This window comes from Saccostrea echinata, unplaced genomic scaffold (genome assembly GCF_033153115.1).
Source record: "Saccostrea echinata isolate AGI-Se365-2 ecotype Australia unplaced genomic scaffold, CSIRO_AGI_Sech_v1 ptg000001l, whole genome shotgun sequence".
Taxonomy (NCBI): Eukaryota; Metazoa; Mollusca; class Bivalvia; order Ostreida; family Ostreidae; genus Saccostrea; species Saccostrea echinata.
This window is the reverse complement of record NW_026889750.1, coordinates 16,796,256-16,813,625: the sequence shown is the minus strand read 5'-3', so window position 1 is coordinate 16,813,625 and position 17,370 is coordinate 16,796,256. Positions and strand designations below refer to the sequence as shown.

General features: G+C 32.4%; 1 protein-coding gene across 1 annotated transcript; it reads left to right on the top strand.

The window, feature by feature from the left end:
* The first annotated feature begins 9,499 nt into the window (after positions 1-9,499).
* Positions 9,500-17,156, top strand: LOC133186080 (uncharacterized). Its single transcript, XM_061321364.1, has 5 exons — positions 9,500-9,569; positions 9,714-10,450; positions 10,592-10,793; positions 11,589-11,816; positions 13,275-17,156. Exons 2-5 carry the CDS (start codon positions 9,716-9,718, stop codon positions 13,958-13,960), a joined length of 1,851 nt encoding a protein of 616 aa, XP_061177348.1. The 5' UTR covers positions 9,500-9,569; positions 9,714-9,715; the 3' UTR covers positions 13,961-17,156.
* Positions 17,157-17,370: the final 214 nt, after the last annotated feature.

Below are 17,370 nucleotides of genomic sequence, written 5' to 3'. Positions count from 1 at the left end.
TCCAGTAAACTTCATAACATAAAATATGTTTGAAAATATACTCTCATCTTATGTGAAAAGTTTTCCCTGAAAAATGCAAATGACTTGCAGATATTTTTCCTTAACAGGAAAATACATGACTATAGTACAATGTACAAATACTAGCTGTTCAAAAATGAAATAATACTCAAAACGGCTCTGTAACATTTTAAATTTCAGTTTGATCAATAATTAAAACAGCAGTTCAATTTATTAATTCCTCCTCTATTTGATGTAGGCGGGAATGCAGTCCATGCTTTGGTTCAGTTTCCTCATGATATTGTCGAATCTATCCACACCCATGTAGTCTACCTCCCCCTTCTCCCAGCTGCGCCGTCTTCTCTCCGATTCGGATTCATTCTTAATCGGGATTTTCATTTCCCTCAGTGTCTCTTCCTGACAATCGCCTGCAGCCAAGAACTGGTCACTCTGAAGGGAAGGCAATATAATATTTACTATATTTCTATTTTTCAGGAATGCGAAAGCCTCCCCCCCCCCCTTTAAAAATACACTGACCATTGTCGCTTTCTTTGTTCCCTCCGTGTTCTCTATTAGGATGGTTGCGCATCTTCTTTTTACTGAAAAATATCCATAAGACAAAAATCATGAGGATCTTTAAGTTGTTTATTGTATTGATAAGTAATGTATGGTTATTATTTCAAAATAGATGCATCGACCATTAAATTTCTTTAGATTGAGCCACTGAAAAATTGCACCAGGCTTCAAAACTCTTCATATCCTTGGACGATTTCAAAAATTTAAGGAAATCTAAATTCACTTCACTCTAAATTGACAATTACCGTGTCGGAAAAAATCTTTTTAAAAAATTAGCAAAAATCTTGCTTATGTTGGAATCCAGGTACATGATATATATTTTTATTACCTTTTTCTCTGTGTCTTTCCACGCAAAACGATACTAATCCCAGAAGTGTTAGAAACATTTTGATTCCTTGTTATATTAATACTGCTTCCATCAAATGATAGGGCCTTATACTATGACGTCATAATCGTTGTTGATACGTTACGTCACAATAAGATAGGTCAAAGTTTCCCATATGTTCAAACTGACACATTTTACAGTTGTAAAAACAAATAACTTTTAAAGTCAATTTAATAAGTAACATATCACCATTTTATAACATTCACTTTCGTTGTATGCTGTTATACTTGTAACACTGCATACCTTTTTTTTTAAATGTGTACAAGTAATTACATGTAGTCCCCTACCGGTGAAACCGGAGGGGACTATAGGTTTCCTCAGAGCCTGTCCGTCCGTCTGTCTGTCCCTCTGTCTGTCTGTCTGTCAGTCTGTCCCACTTGGTTTTCCGCACTTTTTTTCTAAACGCTTTTAGATATTGAGCTGATTTTTGGAATGTGGGTGAATCTTGATGAGTTACAGATCAACTTTGCATTTCGTTCCGCTTCAATGATTTTTGACGGAATTACCTTTTCAATTTTTCAGGGTTTTCCGCAATATTTTTCTAAACGCTTGCAGATATTAAGCTGATTTTTGGTATGTGTATGGAACGCCATAGCTGCCTGAAGGTCATTTTCATATTATATGAGGTGGAATAACCTTTATGTGAAGTGGTGAAGTCATTATATATAGTGGTAAAATCATTATATTCAATGAAAACTTTATTATATGCAGTGGTTTTATCATTATGTACAGTGATAAAATCATTATATTCATTGAAAACTTTATTATATGCAGTGGTTTTATCATTATATTCAGTGGCAATGTCATTATATGTAGTGGTTAAATAATGTAATGAAGTGATAATATCGATACATTATGTTGTAAAATCATCATATGCAGTGGTTTTTCCATTTTATACATTACTGATATCTTTCTGTGCTGTGATGAATTCAATATATACAGTACAAACATAATTTGTGTGGTAAAGCAATCATTACATTGTATGAAACCCGCTGCATGTGGAGTGCCAAGTTAACTTCATTCAGTGCGACACCTTTACATGAAGTGAAAAATCTATTATGTGCAGTACTAACATCATTATATTATATAGTAAAATTATTATATATATTCCTTAAATCATACTTTGCAGTAGTAACATCTTTATATGAGGTGGTTAATTAATTATATGATGTTGTTAATTTGTTATATGAATTGCTCAAATCTTTATATGCATTAGACGTTTCATGTTATGCAGTGGTAACTTCTTTATCATCATCTAAACTGGTCCTTTTATTTAAAAAAATGCGCGGAGTTCCAGTTTAAAGAGTGTTTGAAAATAGGAAACCCGGGCCGTGGCAAATTAAAAGCCGGGACTATTCGAGATTTTTCTAATTTCTGATTCTATTATACAGCTTCCTGATTTTATCAACTGTGCTGAAATTTTAAGACTCATTTTTATAGGTTAATGTGTATTCGCTGTAAAAATTGCATTTAATTTTAAAATACTTAGTAATTTAGATTTTCTTGGCGATTGTTGATTTCCAAGTTCAGTGGTGGATCCAGGAATCTTGAAAAGGGGGGCCCGACAAGTTTTTGGTCGGGGTAGGTAGCCCACAGCCAAACCAAAAAACAATTGATTTATTAAATCTTATGTATATTCTGGACACAAGGGGGGGGGGGGGGACCCATAGGCCCTCTCTGAATCCGCCCGTGAGGTTGGTAAATCGGGTAGGCAATCAAGTAGACATTTTACGTGTTTTGTTTGTTTGTTTGTTGTTTTTTGTTTGTTTGTTGTTGGTTTTTTTTTTGCCATATTTGACAGAAAGCTTATAAACTTTTAAATTATTCTGATGTTAAAAATTATTCATTCTTTGAAAGGCATTTTTTGAGTGAAATGACACGTTTAAGAAAAACCGGTTCACATAGGCGTCGTAACCGGGGGGGGGGGGCTATTGCCCCCTCTTTTTTTTTTTTACAAAGGTAGACATAATATAGGCATTGAAAATTCAGGCGTAGGTCTAGCCTCCCCCCCCCCCACTTTCTACAGGCACGATTCATTGTAGTGAAAGAAGGGTAATTGGTAGTGTTTAAAAGAATTTGGTACTGAAAGAAGTTCGACCAACCCCCCAACCCCCCCCATCCACCCACCCACCCACAACCCCGAAATAGGATTTTCGGGTTTGGAGAAAGAACAATTTTCCTTTTTCTTCTTTTTTTGCTTGTCAAGTTTTTTTTTCAGGTTTGATTTTTTTTTCTATTTCAATTAGCCACCCAACTATCAATTTCCTTCCGACGCCAATGGTTCATTAAAATCGGATTTGATCTCCCGGAAGTCAAACATAAAAAATCCGAAATACTTATTCATTATCTACATGCTATTTGATAAAATATAAATTAATTAAAGAATTATCACATATACATGTAATTATAGGACTATTAATGCAAAGCCTTGTGTCAAACTTTAATCACGCGTAAGTTGCTTGGTTTAAGGATATCCGATCCTCAGCCTTGAAGGATAACTCTTAATTTTATCATTTTATTCAAAAAGGCTAAATGATTTTAATTTGGTTGTTTGTTTGCTGTTTAACGTCCCTCTCGAGAATTTTTCACTCATATGGAGACGCCACAATTTGCCAGTGGAGAGCTGCAAATTTTGTCCTATACTCGACACTTACGGCCATTGAGCAGTGAGGGATTTTTTTCGTGCCAACACCTACTGTGGAACGGGACCTCGGTTTATGGCTTTATGCGGTCTCTTACGAAGGACCGGTCTCAACGTCCCACTGTCGGATTCGAACCCGTGACGTAAGGATTGACTCTTTATTCCGCGTCTCTTAGAGCAGACACTCTAATCACCGTGCCACGTTGGCGACGGCAAAGATGAAACTTGAAAATGAAATGTTTTCATGCAGCAATTTTTATTTTAAGCATTTCAATGTGATTTAAGGTTTTCTGAAGTCTTAGAAACAGTCTTATAAATAGTTGATATTAGTAATTTAACACCCCCCCCCCCACCCCCGAAAAAAGTATTAAACAAATTACATATTTAACGTAATCCAGTTTCTTTCCATCTACTAACAAATAGATACATGTACCAGTGCACATTTGCATATTATGAAATTAGAAATGATTTATGGTGTTTTGCACCAGGTTCTTCCCGGATGATCGGATCTGGTTTAATAATCCCTTTTTTAATGAAAATGTGTATTTTGCATAAAAATAGCATTTTCAAATAAAGAAATAACTATCAAAAAGAAAAAGTTTTTTTTTTAGTTAAAATACAGTGTTTAACATCGGAATAATTTTTAAGTTTATTAGATTTTTATCAAATATGTCCAAAAAAAAAAAAAACCGCACACACATAAAATATCGCCAACCCAGTCTACCCATTTTACCAACATGGAAATCAACAATCGTCAAAAAAAAATCTAAAATACTAAGTACTTATAGCACAATGGATAAAATATTAAATCAGAAAAATGAAACTGCCTACCAATTTTACTTGAAACCAAAAATCGTAAAGAAAATCTAAAATACCAAGTATTTAAATACAATTTTTACAGCGAAAACACATTAGCTTAAAAAAGAGTCTGAAAATTTTAAATCAGAAATTTGAAAAATCTCGAATAGTCCCGGCTTTTAATTTGCCAGGGCCCGGGTTTCCTATTTTCAAACACTCTTTAAACTGGAACTCCGCGCATTTTTTAAAAATGTTTTTGCAAGAGGACCAGTTTAGAGGATGGTAAAGAAGTTACCACTGCATAACATGAAACGACTAATGCATAAAAAGAATTGACAACATCATATAACAAATTAACAACATCATATAATTAATTAACCACCTCATATAAAGATGTTACCACTGCAAAGTATGATTTAAGGAATATATATAATAATTTTACTATATAATATAATGATGTTAGTACTGCATATTATAGATTTTTCACTTCATGTAAAGGTGTCGCACTGAATGAAGTTAACTTGGCACTCCACATGCAGCGGGTTTCATACAATGTAATGATTGCTTTATCACACAAATTATGTTTGTACTGTATATATTGAATTCATCACATCACAGAAAGATATCAGTAATGTATATAATGGAAAACCACTGCATATAATGATTTTACAGCATAATGTAACGGTACTATCACTTCATTACATTATTTAACCACTACATATAATGACATTGCCACTGAATATAATGATAAAACCACTGCATATAATAAAGTCATCAATGAATATAATGATTTTATCACTGTACATAATGATTTTATCACTGTATATAAAGATAAAACCACTGCATATAATAAAGTTTTCATTGAATATAATGATTTTACCACTATATATAATGACTTAACCACTTCACATAAAGGTTATACCACCTCATATAAAATGAAAATGACCTTCAGGCAGCTATGGCGTTCCATATATGTGACTTTACCTTGATCAGTTATAGATCAAATTTACATTTCGTCACGCTTCACTGATTTTTGACGGATTTATGGCATTTTCAATTTTTTTACGGGAACCAGATTACGCTTGCCGGTAGGGGACTAGTATTGCTAATGCAATACTCTCAGAATGCTTGCTAAATCTAATAAATGTATGTCAACTTTTGAAACGTGCATGCTCATATCGTGCACCCATTATGTACAGTATAAAAACATTTCACTTACCCCTTCTTGTCCCTGCCAAAATCAACAAACAAGAGGCCCACGGGCCACAATTCACACCTCCGTCCCCCTTTTTTAAATATCTTTCAAATTTATATGAAACCCGTACTAATATCACTAATCAATGCCCTTCTGTTCTTGAAAAGAAGATTGTAAAATACTTCCTCTATACATTACAACGTAAACCTTGGATTCCCTATTGTGGACCCACCCTATCCCCAGGAGTCCATGATCCGTGATATTCTAGTCGGTAAAAGAGCTTTAAAAATGTATATAGTCCGACTAAAAATAAAATTTACTTACTTACTATTAGAACAAAATTTGCACTACATGTACCTGAAAATTATTGCATCTAAACATTAGTAACCATGGCCCTGTGTTCTAAAGAAGAATGTTTAAAAACATTTTCCTCATATACTAGTATATACCACTGTAAAAACTTTGATCGCCTATTTTGGCCCCACCTTACTCCCGGGGGCTATGATTTAAATAAACTTGATTCTACACTATATCAGGAAGCTTCCACACAAGTTTCATCTTTTCTGGCCCATGGGTTCTTGAGAAAATTTCCAGGCCTTATATAATAAAGTTGACTTGCCTTTAGATAAAGTGTTTTCTGTGTGTGTGTGAGGGGGGGGGGGTGTGTGTATTCATTATACATATAATGTTATGATAAGCTAGATAGTCTGTGTGTATTGATATTCTTTGTCCAGATATGTAGTGCTTCCTTTATATTAAACTATATGTAATTAAAGTTTACTTTGGTTAATCAAAGTGTTCTCAAGTTAATCAAAGTTACCAAGTTTTGCATTTAATGAATCAAAAATTTTGCCATAGCAAATCAAAATATACATTTTCCCATATACAACAGGCCCGTAGGAAGCAATTTCAGTTCCTACGGCCATGTACAAGTTTTTATCTCAATGAAATTGAAATATATATTTTTTAAAAGTTTTGATTACGATTTTATAAAGAGGGGTGCAAATATTACTTGCTATCATCATTGCGATACTATTGCTTGAGAACCTCAAAACGGTTTTAGCGTATAGTTTCATGTCAAATTAAGTTATCACGGTATCGTATATAGTACTCCTTATTGCGCCTCCTAGAACTTAGTATGTGAAATACTAAGTCTTGTGGGCCACATCAGTCACGTGTTTATAAAGAAAAAACAGGATACTGATTGTCCTTAGTCATTTATACAGGAAGGGCTTTATCATGCTCTGTGTGAAGTTTTAAAAATAAAGATTATGACAGATATTACTTAATGTACACTTCAAACGATTTAGGCTACATTCTCACAACGTCTGGGGTCCTAAGTCCACACGTGGCCCACGGCTATGAGTGGACTCGGGGCCCCTGACGTTGTGGGGATGCAGAAAATAGAGTGGGGTGAGAGTTTAAATCCTCAAAAACTTTACCGTTACAAAATAATTTGTTAATTCGTTAGATCAGCAGAGATTGAACACGCGAATTTACCTACGCATATTGCTTTTCTGACTTACATTACTTACATTTTTTTCAGTTATAACTTATAAGGACAGGATATAATTATAAGTCTTAGCCTATTCGATAAATTTAAGAAATGCATGCATGTACAAGTCTAAGCAGGAAATATTTTCTCTCGCCCCCCCCCCCCTCTCTCTCTCTGAAAAAAGATGAAATCATTTTTCGGAGTTTTCCGAAAATTTCCCATAGTACTTTTTCCAAATGTTTAACTTTCTTTAACCAACGAACGCCGATAAAAGAAAGCCTATACATATTAAAACCTGGCATGCAAAATAAAGTATGATTTTTACTACCGAAATGAAATTTTTATAAATTTTATCCCAAGTATTTTGCGTCATTAGTATAATTACGATATCTCTGTTTTGTATCCTCGGTAGTTTGCATTGATTTATTTACGATCATATCTCTCTGTTTTCTGGTTTTGGTTTGACAGTACATGTATGTATAGATCTGCGTTATTAATTGGAATAATAATGATATTTTTCTGTTTTGTCAATATAATCATCATCACCTACGAATGGAATAAAATGTGAAGATCATGCTTAAAAGTGAGTATAATTAAACAATACAAATTGAGAGCAGAGAAAACATGGACCCTGAAAACATCGGTGTCTTCCCACTTAGCCAAAATTCTGAAATTGTTACGAATTTTTAATGAATATTCACAAGCGTTTTCAAAATGAATATGTTCATTGAAAAAAAAAATCCTCATCTAGTTCTTTAACTATAAAGTTATATTTTTACATTAAAAATTTAATTTCAGCTTGGATACTACTTCTGTATTTCCAGTAGACTATATAAATCAAATTATACTATGATAATTTTACAAAATTGTTACAATAAGGGAAGATTATCTAAGTTATGTCTATAATCCGTTTGACTTTTTTTTTTGTCAATAAATTATTTCCAATTCTTTTGAAATATAAAAATATAAATTTAAAGACTATTTCTGATGCATGTGTGGAAGAAATTACTTATAAATGCATGTGCATATAAGTATACAATCACAACCACATTTATTTGTATCTTTACCTCAATCACGAATTTATATCTTATATTTTAACAAAAGTGGCTATTAATTAGTACAAGTATTTCTGCAAAATAAATTAAACTTTTCATTCTTTTCATCTTTATATTGTATTAGTTAAGTAATAATCCAAATACATTCAATTGTTTATTGTCAAAAAATTATTTATTTCCATGTCGATGAATGAATTAAATGAATTATTTATTCACCAATAAAAATCATTCTTAACATTGTCTATTTTTTTCATAAATTGTGATCCACAATGTAATTTTTTTTCTTTTTAAAAAATATTGATACAATTGTGTATGTGTTTTAAAATTATTAATATGCAGAACCTGATTAATCAATATGTAATAAAACAAATATTTATAATATGCATTTTGATAATGAACTTGTACACCACAATTAATTGTTACAGGTAATAAGCCTAAAACAGACTATACAAAGGTGACCACTCAGGTGCGAAACTCCAAATTTTGGCTAGATGGGAATAAGAAATTTGAAATTTTGGTTAGGTGTGAATAAACCACAACTAGTAAGAACTTTTAGAACTTGTTTCCAATCCTTTTGATTTAATCAATAAAATATGTTCAAAACAATAAACCACAACATCAGGGGTTGGCTTGATGTGTCATGGGGGAGCAAGCATCCAAAGCCGATTGATCACACCAACCTTGATCCCTTAATTGGTCAAAATATGATTGTCTTGGACGGTTAAAAGGAGATATCCGTAGTCAATTCAGTATGAAAATGGTCTAACAATTTGTTTAAAAAAAAAAAAAAACAACTTTAGTCAACATTCAACATAATGACAAGTTGTACTTACAAACAAGGTCATTGTATATATTGACCATATAGAATTCGAGAAATATTGACTTTAAACGAGATTGTTGATACCTGATGCCCTTAAATCATCAACTTATTTATCAGTAACCTGCTCAGTGTGGAAATTATTCTTACGTAAATCAATCCCAAGATTGCGTATCGAATCAACTTGGAGACATAAACAGCATAGGCATGTGATGGAAATTTAATTGGAAGTCATTTAATTTAATTCGTATCTTGGTTATTTTTATCAGCAGAGACACATTATTAGAAATGATTATTTATGTCTCTTTTTATATATATTCTCTTCATAATAATAGGAAACTTTTAATTTAAATTAACATAATCCACAAATTTATTCTGTGTCGCAATGAAAAAGAAGGGAGGAATCTAAATGATCATGTTTCATTATTTATCGTTGGGTTCGGCATACATTTGAAGTACCGGAAGTAAATACTGTATGTTTTCTAGGAATAATCATCATGATCATCGTCGTCAACAAAGAATGAGGAATATGAATCAGAGAAATACACATGACATGCTTATAGAACATGAAAGATTGATAATGTTCTGTTAACTTTCATCCTTCTAACAGGTAAGTGACGGATTCAGAGTGAGAGTGAAATGTTTCCTATTGATCATGGCTAAAAATAGTCAGATAGCTACGAAGTAAAAATAGATAAGCTTTGTACATCACTATTTATATGAAACTTCTCACATGTTTTTATTTGATATGTAGACATGGCATCCTCAGACGAGGTAATGGACGATAAAGGGGAAGAACTAGCACAAGGGGAGGAAATTCTGGCGGAGGAAGTGGAAGATGAGGGGGAGGACCCCGATTTTGACTTATTCCTACGGGACATTTTAACAGACTATTTGGCAGATTCTGATGATTTTGAGGAAGATGAGATAATTGCAACAGTTCCAGTAGATTTATTACACCCCTTTGGAAATCTTAACGAATCGGATGACTGTGAAATATGCCTGTCCAAAGAAAGTAAAGTCCGTAATCGTTTATGCTGCCAAATACCTGTTTGTGATGACTGCATGGAGAAATATTTTGTTACCCAAATTGAATCTGGTTTCAGAAGAATGCAGTGCATTTCATCTGGCTGCTCTGAGTATGCTCATGTCGATGAGATTATGTGCCGTTTACCGGTTGAATTGAAAGACAAATTTTACAAATATCTTGTAGATACCAATAATGATCCTTATGTTAAAACCTGTCCAAACTGTAGTTATGTGCAACGAGTCACCAAAGAAGAATTAGATGTTCCAAAAAAGAAAAGAAAATATGGTTGTCATATAGTTTGTAAAGACTGCCATTTGGAATGGTGCTTTATTTGCCATGCACCTTGGCATCGAGAGGGTATAACATGTAAAGATTATCAGAAAGGTGACAAGCTAGTCAAAAACTGGGCCAAAGAGTTTCATTATGGAAACAAAAATGCAGAACGTTGTCCCAAATGCAAGGTATGTGAATATCTGAAGAAATTTTTGGGTATGTTGAATGTTAACTAAATCATTCTCACTTTAAATAAAAAAAAAATTCTGCATTGCTTATATTTTTTTTTACTCAGGATCTTTTCTTACATGTGCAATTGTTACTTGTAGATTTTCATAGAGAGAACATCTGGGTGTGATCATATGACCTGTAAAAACTGTCATACAGTGTTTTGCTACAAATGTGGAGAGAAGTACATTAAAATCAAATTTATTGGGGATCACTATGGGAGATTCAGTCCACTGGGATGCAAACACAAACTGTTACCAAACAAACCAGTTCTACGAAAAGTTATAAGGGGATCAGCACTTGGTAAGTTTTCATGTAGTTAGAATGAGAAATTGAAGACACAGTTTGGGCAAATTGCATTCATTATTTTACTCAATAGTCTTGCTCTGGCCTGGGGTCTCATGAGGAAAGAATAAGGGTACATGTGTACCAACATAGTTGTATTTGTAAAAAAAAAAATCTTTAAAATACTACCTTTATAAGACAACAAAGCTTATGAATTTTCATACATAAATATTGTTTGCAGTCATCTCTGATAGTGAAAATTAATCCCTAAAGTCATGTTGATTCCACAAGTGAAGACTTCTTTAAAAAAAAAAACAAAAACAAAAAAACAACAACAACAAGCAATGAAGATATGAAAAAAAAAATCCCATAACAGCTATAACACATGTATCTCATATGAGGATACAAACATCTGTATATACGTGACTAACATTACATCATTCAAACACGGCTTAAGCTAAGTGTGGGGAACAGTGAGGGTTTTTTTAAATAAATATATTTTTAATGTTCTGAAAGAGGAATATGTGACTCAGGTAATTTATTAGCATATGAGCCTCTTGTATATATATGAGTGTCTTGTTTCAAAAAAAAAAAGTATATACCTACATTATGAAATGACAATAACTGTAAACTTACTTTCACTTTCAATATTGTTTGATATTAAGGTTAAGCTGTTATTCAGCAACGTCATGTCAATTTTTCTGTCAAATTTTGACCATATTGATAGAACATATTTAGTACTAATGTATAATTGATAATTTATTAATGATCTCAATTGCATTGTCTATTTGATATTTTACATGTTCTCTACAGGTGCTAAATTATTTGGAGGAATTCTTCTTGGGGGGCTGGCCATTGGAGGAGCAGCCATATTTGTTGCAGTCAGTCCCATTGTAGTGCCTGCGTACTTTGGTCACAAGTATAGGATGCGAAGACGTTATAGGCGTACGAGGCGCAAGCTAAGAAAGCAAGATCTGTATATGATGCAGCATGATGCACAATTTCTGGAGGCCATGCAAATTAGCCTTGAGGAGGCTTTACGTATGTAAATATAGTCTACTTAGGTCACATATTAGTCACTCATGCTATTTCATTGTTTCTTAAGTCATTTGGGAATTTATAAATATTTTAATAATTATGACTTCTTTTACAAAATTGTTAAACCATTTTCAACCAAAATTTGGTTGAAAGAATCTTTGGGAAAGGGAGATTCAAATCTTTTCAAGTGTGATGACACATCCCGTCATCTGAAGGAGGGCTGAAAAATAGATATGATATGATGACTGTGAGGTCATTTAAAAGATCTATTTTTGTAGAATCACCCAACCAGAATTGATGTTAATCTGTGGAACTAGAAAGGTAGAAAGGTTAAAGTAAACAATCAACCATAATCCAGGAAACCAGGATGGGGACACAAAAGGTGTCCAAAGTTTAAATAAAATATATGCAAATAAATCTTTAAAATTCTTCAAGAACAAGTCAAATGCATAACTAAATCCATTTTAATATTTTTATTTTTGATAAATGTTTTCAATTTTATTTTTACCATTGTAAACCTCAATATCTGCTGCTTTCCAACTGACATTATAGCTATGTTTTTCTCCCAGAACTCTATATGAATATTAAACAATGATGTTTACTCCCACAAGAGTTATAACTCTACATTCCTGATTCCATGATGTTTAAAACATAGCAAAATACAGTTGAACTTCAGCATCTTGAAAACTGATATCTTGAATACCAGGGATATGTCGAAGAGATTTGTTAGAAGAAGTAATTTAGAAAATAGCACATTTTCATCAAATGTTAAGCATTTGTTGTGCTGCTTTTTTTTTTAATACATGTACCTCTGTACACAATGTTTTTACCATACACAAGCACATTTATCTAGTTAAATTTTTATGAAATGTAAATCTTAAGGTAGACTGCAGCTTTACAGTCAACTTGACTTTGGCTTAGTTTTCAAAATTTCTCTGAATGGTTAATTTATTAATTTATTTAATGTCTTCTGAATTTTGGCAGGGCTTTGATAACTAGCATCTATATTACATGTTTATGAGCTTGTGACACTATACTTTTTAACTGTATTATATACAGTTACCACATAAACTGAAGCTTAAAAACAGGTACCATGAAAATACATCCAGATTGGTATACTGCAATGGATCAGACTTCAAATAATGTAGACTGAATTGCAGTAAAGACAGATTGAAATCTCTTTCTAGTTACAAATCTGAGAAAATGCTGAATTAAATACTTATAAATGAAATGCATGAAAAGTTATTTCAAATTATAATTTCAATTTCATTATTCATTTTAGAATTGAGGGTGGAAGAAACATATTCCTATTTGATTGTCCTACTTTTAATACAATAAATGCTATTCTATTGCTGCAAATAAATAGCTGACCACTCTTAGATTTATTTATATCTTTAAAGATGCTATAGCAGGTGACTCGTGCCTTCCTTGATTTATCATTTATATTACTTTATTTTGCAGAAGCTCAAATTCATGATATTGTAATTCATGGTGACCAAAGTACACAAACTACATTGCCAGGAGGTGAGGATGATGGAAGCTCGCTTTCCTCTAAAGAAGATGAGGAGGAGGCCAAAGAAGGGAGGGAGAATGAGGAAGCAGGAAAAAATGAAAATGTCAAAGTTATCATCCATAACCAAGATGATGGGGTTAAGAAACCTTCCACCATCATTGAGGTAGAGGAAGAAAACCAAGTCCATGTGACGGGTGGAAGAGACAGTCACATGACCACTGCTGACCTAGAAACACAGTCAGATGGACAAGTTGTACTGCACGTGAAAACCACATCAAAATCCTCAGAAGAAGAAAAGAAATTGAACCAGTCAGAAGAGGGTGACTTTACATTCACGGAAAATGAGGATTCAATCAGCAATGGAGGTTGTTTAATCAAAATTTTAAAGAAATTACCCTCTGTGTGGGAGAAAGAGAAGGATGGAGAGAAAATCCAAAAATGGGAAAGCACGGATGACTCTAAAAGCATTAAGGATTTCTGTGCTCCCAGTGACCAGATTGAAGGTGATGTTAGTCCTGGTTCCTTGAAGTTCAGTGATACTTTAGAATGCCTGAAGCAATTGCAAGTAGAGAGTGAACTGAAAGATTCGTATTATGGCTTAGTGTCTACCACTGATGAGATTACTTATCTGTGATACTGTATAGGTTGGGTCTCTTAATTGTCTTATCTGCTCCACATTATGTGTGCTCACTGAAGTTTTCTCCACATACCATTAAGTTTCTTTTCTTATGTTTTGAGTTCTATTGGTCAAAGACCAAAGGAGTTTACGCACATGGGCTAAGGGTCTATTATTTATACATTTTACAGTCTTAAGTTTTCAGATTAATGCTTCTCCTCCTACAACTTTTTTTTCTGATTTAAATAAAATATTAAAGAAAGCATCAATTTATAGCTTCAAAAATAGAAAGAAAAAAAGAAAATATAATGAATTGATTGTTAGAAGCAAAAATATGGATATACATGTTCTACTCTCATTCAAAGTAGTAAGACCTATACTAATGCCCTGTTCACACGGGGAGTTTAATTCGCAGTAAATTGATTCGAAGTAAACTAATGCGAATTAAACTAATGCGAATTAGATTGTGTTCACACGAGAGCTAATGCGAATTAAAATTATATTTCTACAGTAAGGCTATTCTGTAAGCCTATTATGACGTCATTTTTAAATCACATCACATTGTGCAGAGCAGGTACATTTTACATAATATCATTGTGTCTGTGCACATTTTATTGATTAACATAATTTTCTTTGGTTTTCCACTCAAAAATAGCACAAGTTACTATATTTGACCACCGACATGTGGTCTTTGACTTAATTCTGCCCTTACGCATGTGTCAAAATTTAATTCGAATTAGCTTAGCTTAGCGTTCACATGGAGCTAATGCGAAGTAATTTAATGCACAGTAAATTAATTCGAATTAAACTAATTTGTATTCAATTCTCTATGTGAACGCGGTTCAAATTTGATTCGCAGTAACTTACGTTTAATTGGTATTAAACTCTCCGTTTGAACAGGGCATAAGATATCAATCCCAGAACAGTCTAGCCTATTATAAGGAAAGAAAACAATACACAAAGTAAAATTTTTTTTTCAAAGTGATATGAATATCATTCTTATTTTCTTACAGAGCATATGTGAGTGCTTCCACATCATTCTAAAAAAAAGTAATAAAAATAATGACAATAAAATAAAAAATAATTAAAAAAGAAAGCAAAAGAAAGCTTTTAAGTTAAATAGAAAACCCTAACAAACAACACTGGAATGAAAAAGAAAACTTGTACAACATAGAGTGTTCCTCTTTGAATATAAGATATAGATGTTTTGATATCATGTCTTCATAAATAGTTATGAACTACACACTGTAAATCTTGTTCTTTATTTGCGTAGCAAACACTGTTAATTAAATGATACTGAAAACTTGCAAAAACATGTAATATGAATGAGACTCTAAGGTTTACTCCATGCACTGCTTTGTAAACAATTTCAAACCTTACAACCCTACAATAATAAACTAAGACTTGGAATAGAAAGCATACCATCAGTATATGGGAGATCTTATTTTCTACAACTAATAAAAACTTTATAATAAAATTAATAAGCACTGAAATACATGCAGACTAGTTAACTGTATTTAGTTCTCCGAAATGCTTAAAATTTGCTAGCTTCCAGGGGGGTTTGCTCACCACATGTCCTTCAATACATATTATAAAACAATATTTCAATGTTGGATGAAATCAGCATTCATGAATTTCAGACTTCCTCAGTGCATGATAATATTCTTTGTTGGACACTTACATTTAGTTGTCAGAAATGCTGAAAATTCATCAGCTTCCAGGAGCTTCACATGGACTCATTGGGGCCCCAAGCAGCCTCCAACCTCTCTGCCTTTGCTTCTACATCAAATACTTCCTAGGTACACATATGCCCCAATTTTTAGAACTTAAGTGATTTTTTTTTTAATTTTTTAAAAAATGACCATGTTGTATGCACACTTTGGAGAAAAACTTTATGCAAATACCTCAGAAATATACTAGTATTCATCTGCAATGCAAAGTTTTAATAGATATTTACACATTTTTACTTTACGTAAATTTTACCTTAGATTATAATATAGTAATGAACATTTTTTTTTTTTATTTTGAGAAAGATGCTTTGAAAACGAGTACCTAGATTCCTTTTCAATCTTAAATTAGACAAGTATTTATTTACACAATTTTTCTTTAAACAATCATGAAAAAATGATGTGACAGTTCTTTAAAATTAATTAATAAATGATTCCAATCGAACTTGTATAGGATTCATGACAAATGAATATCATGAAATTTTATTTTTAGTATAATCAATCTTGAAGAAGCAGTATTCACGCATACATACTTGCAAACATATGACGATGAAAAATCATATCACCCACTTTTCATTTTAAAAAAAGCCTGTGATAACAAGCAAGATATCAAAAAAATATTTATGAAAACCATTCATCATTTAAATTTCCATTTTAGATGTAGTAACACAAAACAAAATAGTGTACAGTTGAAATTCTGTATCTTGAACCTCAATATCTTGAATATCATTGATATGTCCAAGTGAATTGGAAGTCCCAACCAATTTTTCTTAATGTATTTTAATCTTGATATCTTGAATCTTTGGATATCTTGGAAAGTTTTTTTCTAGGACTCCCTGAGTTCAAGATAACAAGGTTTGACTAGTTACTGTTAATTAAATGTAAGCGATGTATACTTCATTTTCTGAGAGAGAGAGAGGAATCTCCATAAAAAGAATTATAAATTGTGTTTCTGTATACAGGGAAATTTTCGCCCTAGACACAAGTAGGCGAATTTAAGAAGGGATGAATTCAAAGAAAAAAGTATAATTTAAATAAAACTGTGACTGGGCAAAATTAAGATGGGGCAAAATTGTTTGCAAGTCTAAAAGGGCGAATATAACATGGGGTGAAAATAACCCTGTATACAGTACTTTACTAAAAAAATGGAGAAATAGGGTGAAATTTGGAATTTTGATTAAGTGCAATAGTTTACACTGTATGTAGATTACATTAATGTGCATATGTTATTTACACTTAAATAGTTCTTTTTTGCATGTGTTGTTTGTTGTATTGTTAGCTTTGTAAGTGTATCTTTATTGTTGTTTTTCTACCAAAATGTCTAGTTAATTCTACAGATCAAAGATTTTTTGTTTTTATTTTGTGTCTGTCATTGTTATACCGGGGTATATATTCGTGAAGAATTTTTCAAAGTGCAACTCTCACAGCTATTGCTTAATGATGATGTCACACGTATTGAAATAAAATATCTTAACATAAAAAATGAATTGCTAGTTTTTGCTTTCTTTCATAGAATTTTGGTACAACATGGTAAAAGTGGAGACTATATCAAGATATCTAAGTATGAAGTATCTATATTTGAACTTCTGATTGTAATATATGAGGAGGAAGATGCATGTTGCTACTTATTAGCAGTAAGCACTCCTGATCTTAAAGCTCATTGACAAGTGAGCTCAAATTTGTTAGAAATTATGGCTAAAA

Excerpts from the sequence above, each read along its gene's own strand:
- LOC133186080 (XM_061321364.1), top strand. The coding sequence starts at position 9,716 with ATGGCATCCTCAGACGAGGTAATGGACGATAAAGGGGAAGAACTAGCA. Across the intron at positions 10,451-10,591 it reads AACGTTGTCCCAAATGCAAG|ATTTTCATAGAGAGAACATC; the intron begins GTATGTGAATAT and ends TGTTACTTGTAG. Across the intron at positions 10,794-11,588 it reads TATAAGGGGATCAGCACTTG|GTGCTAAATTATTTGGAGGA; the intron begins GTAAGTTTTCAT and ends TGTTCTCTACAG.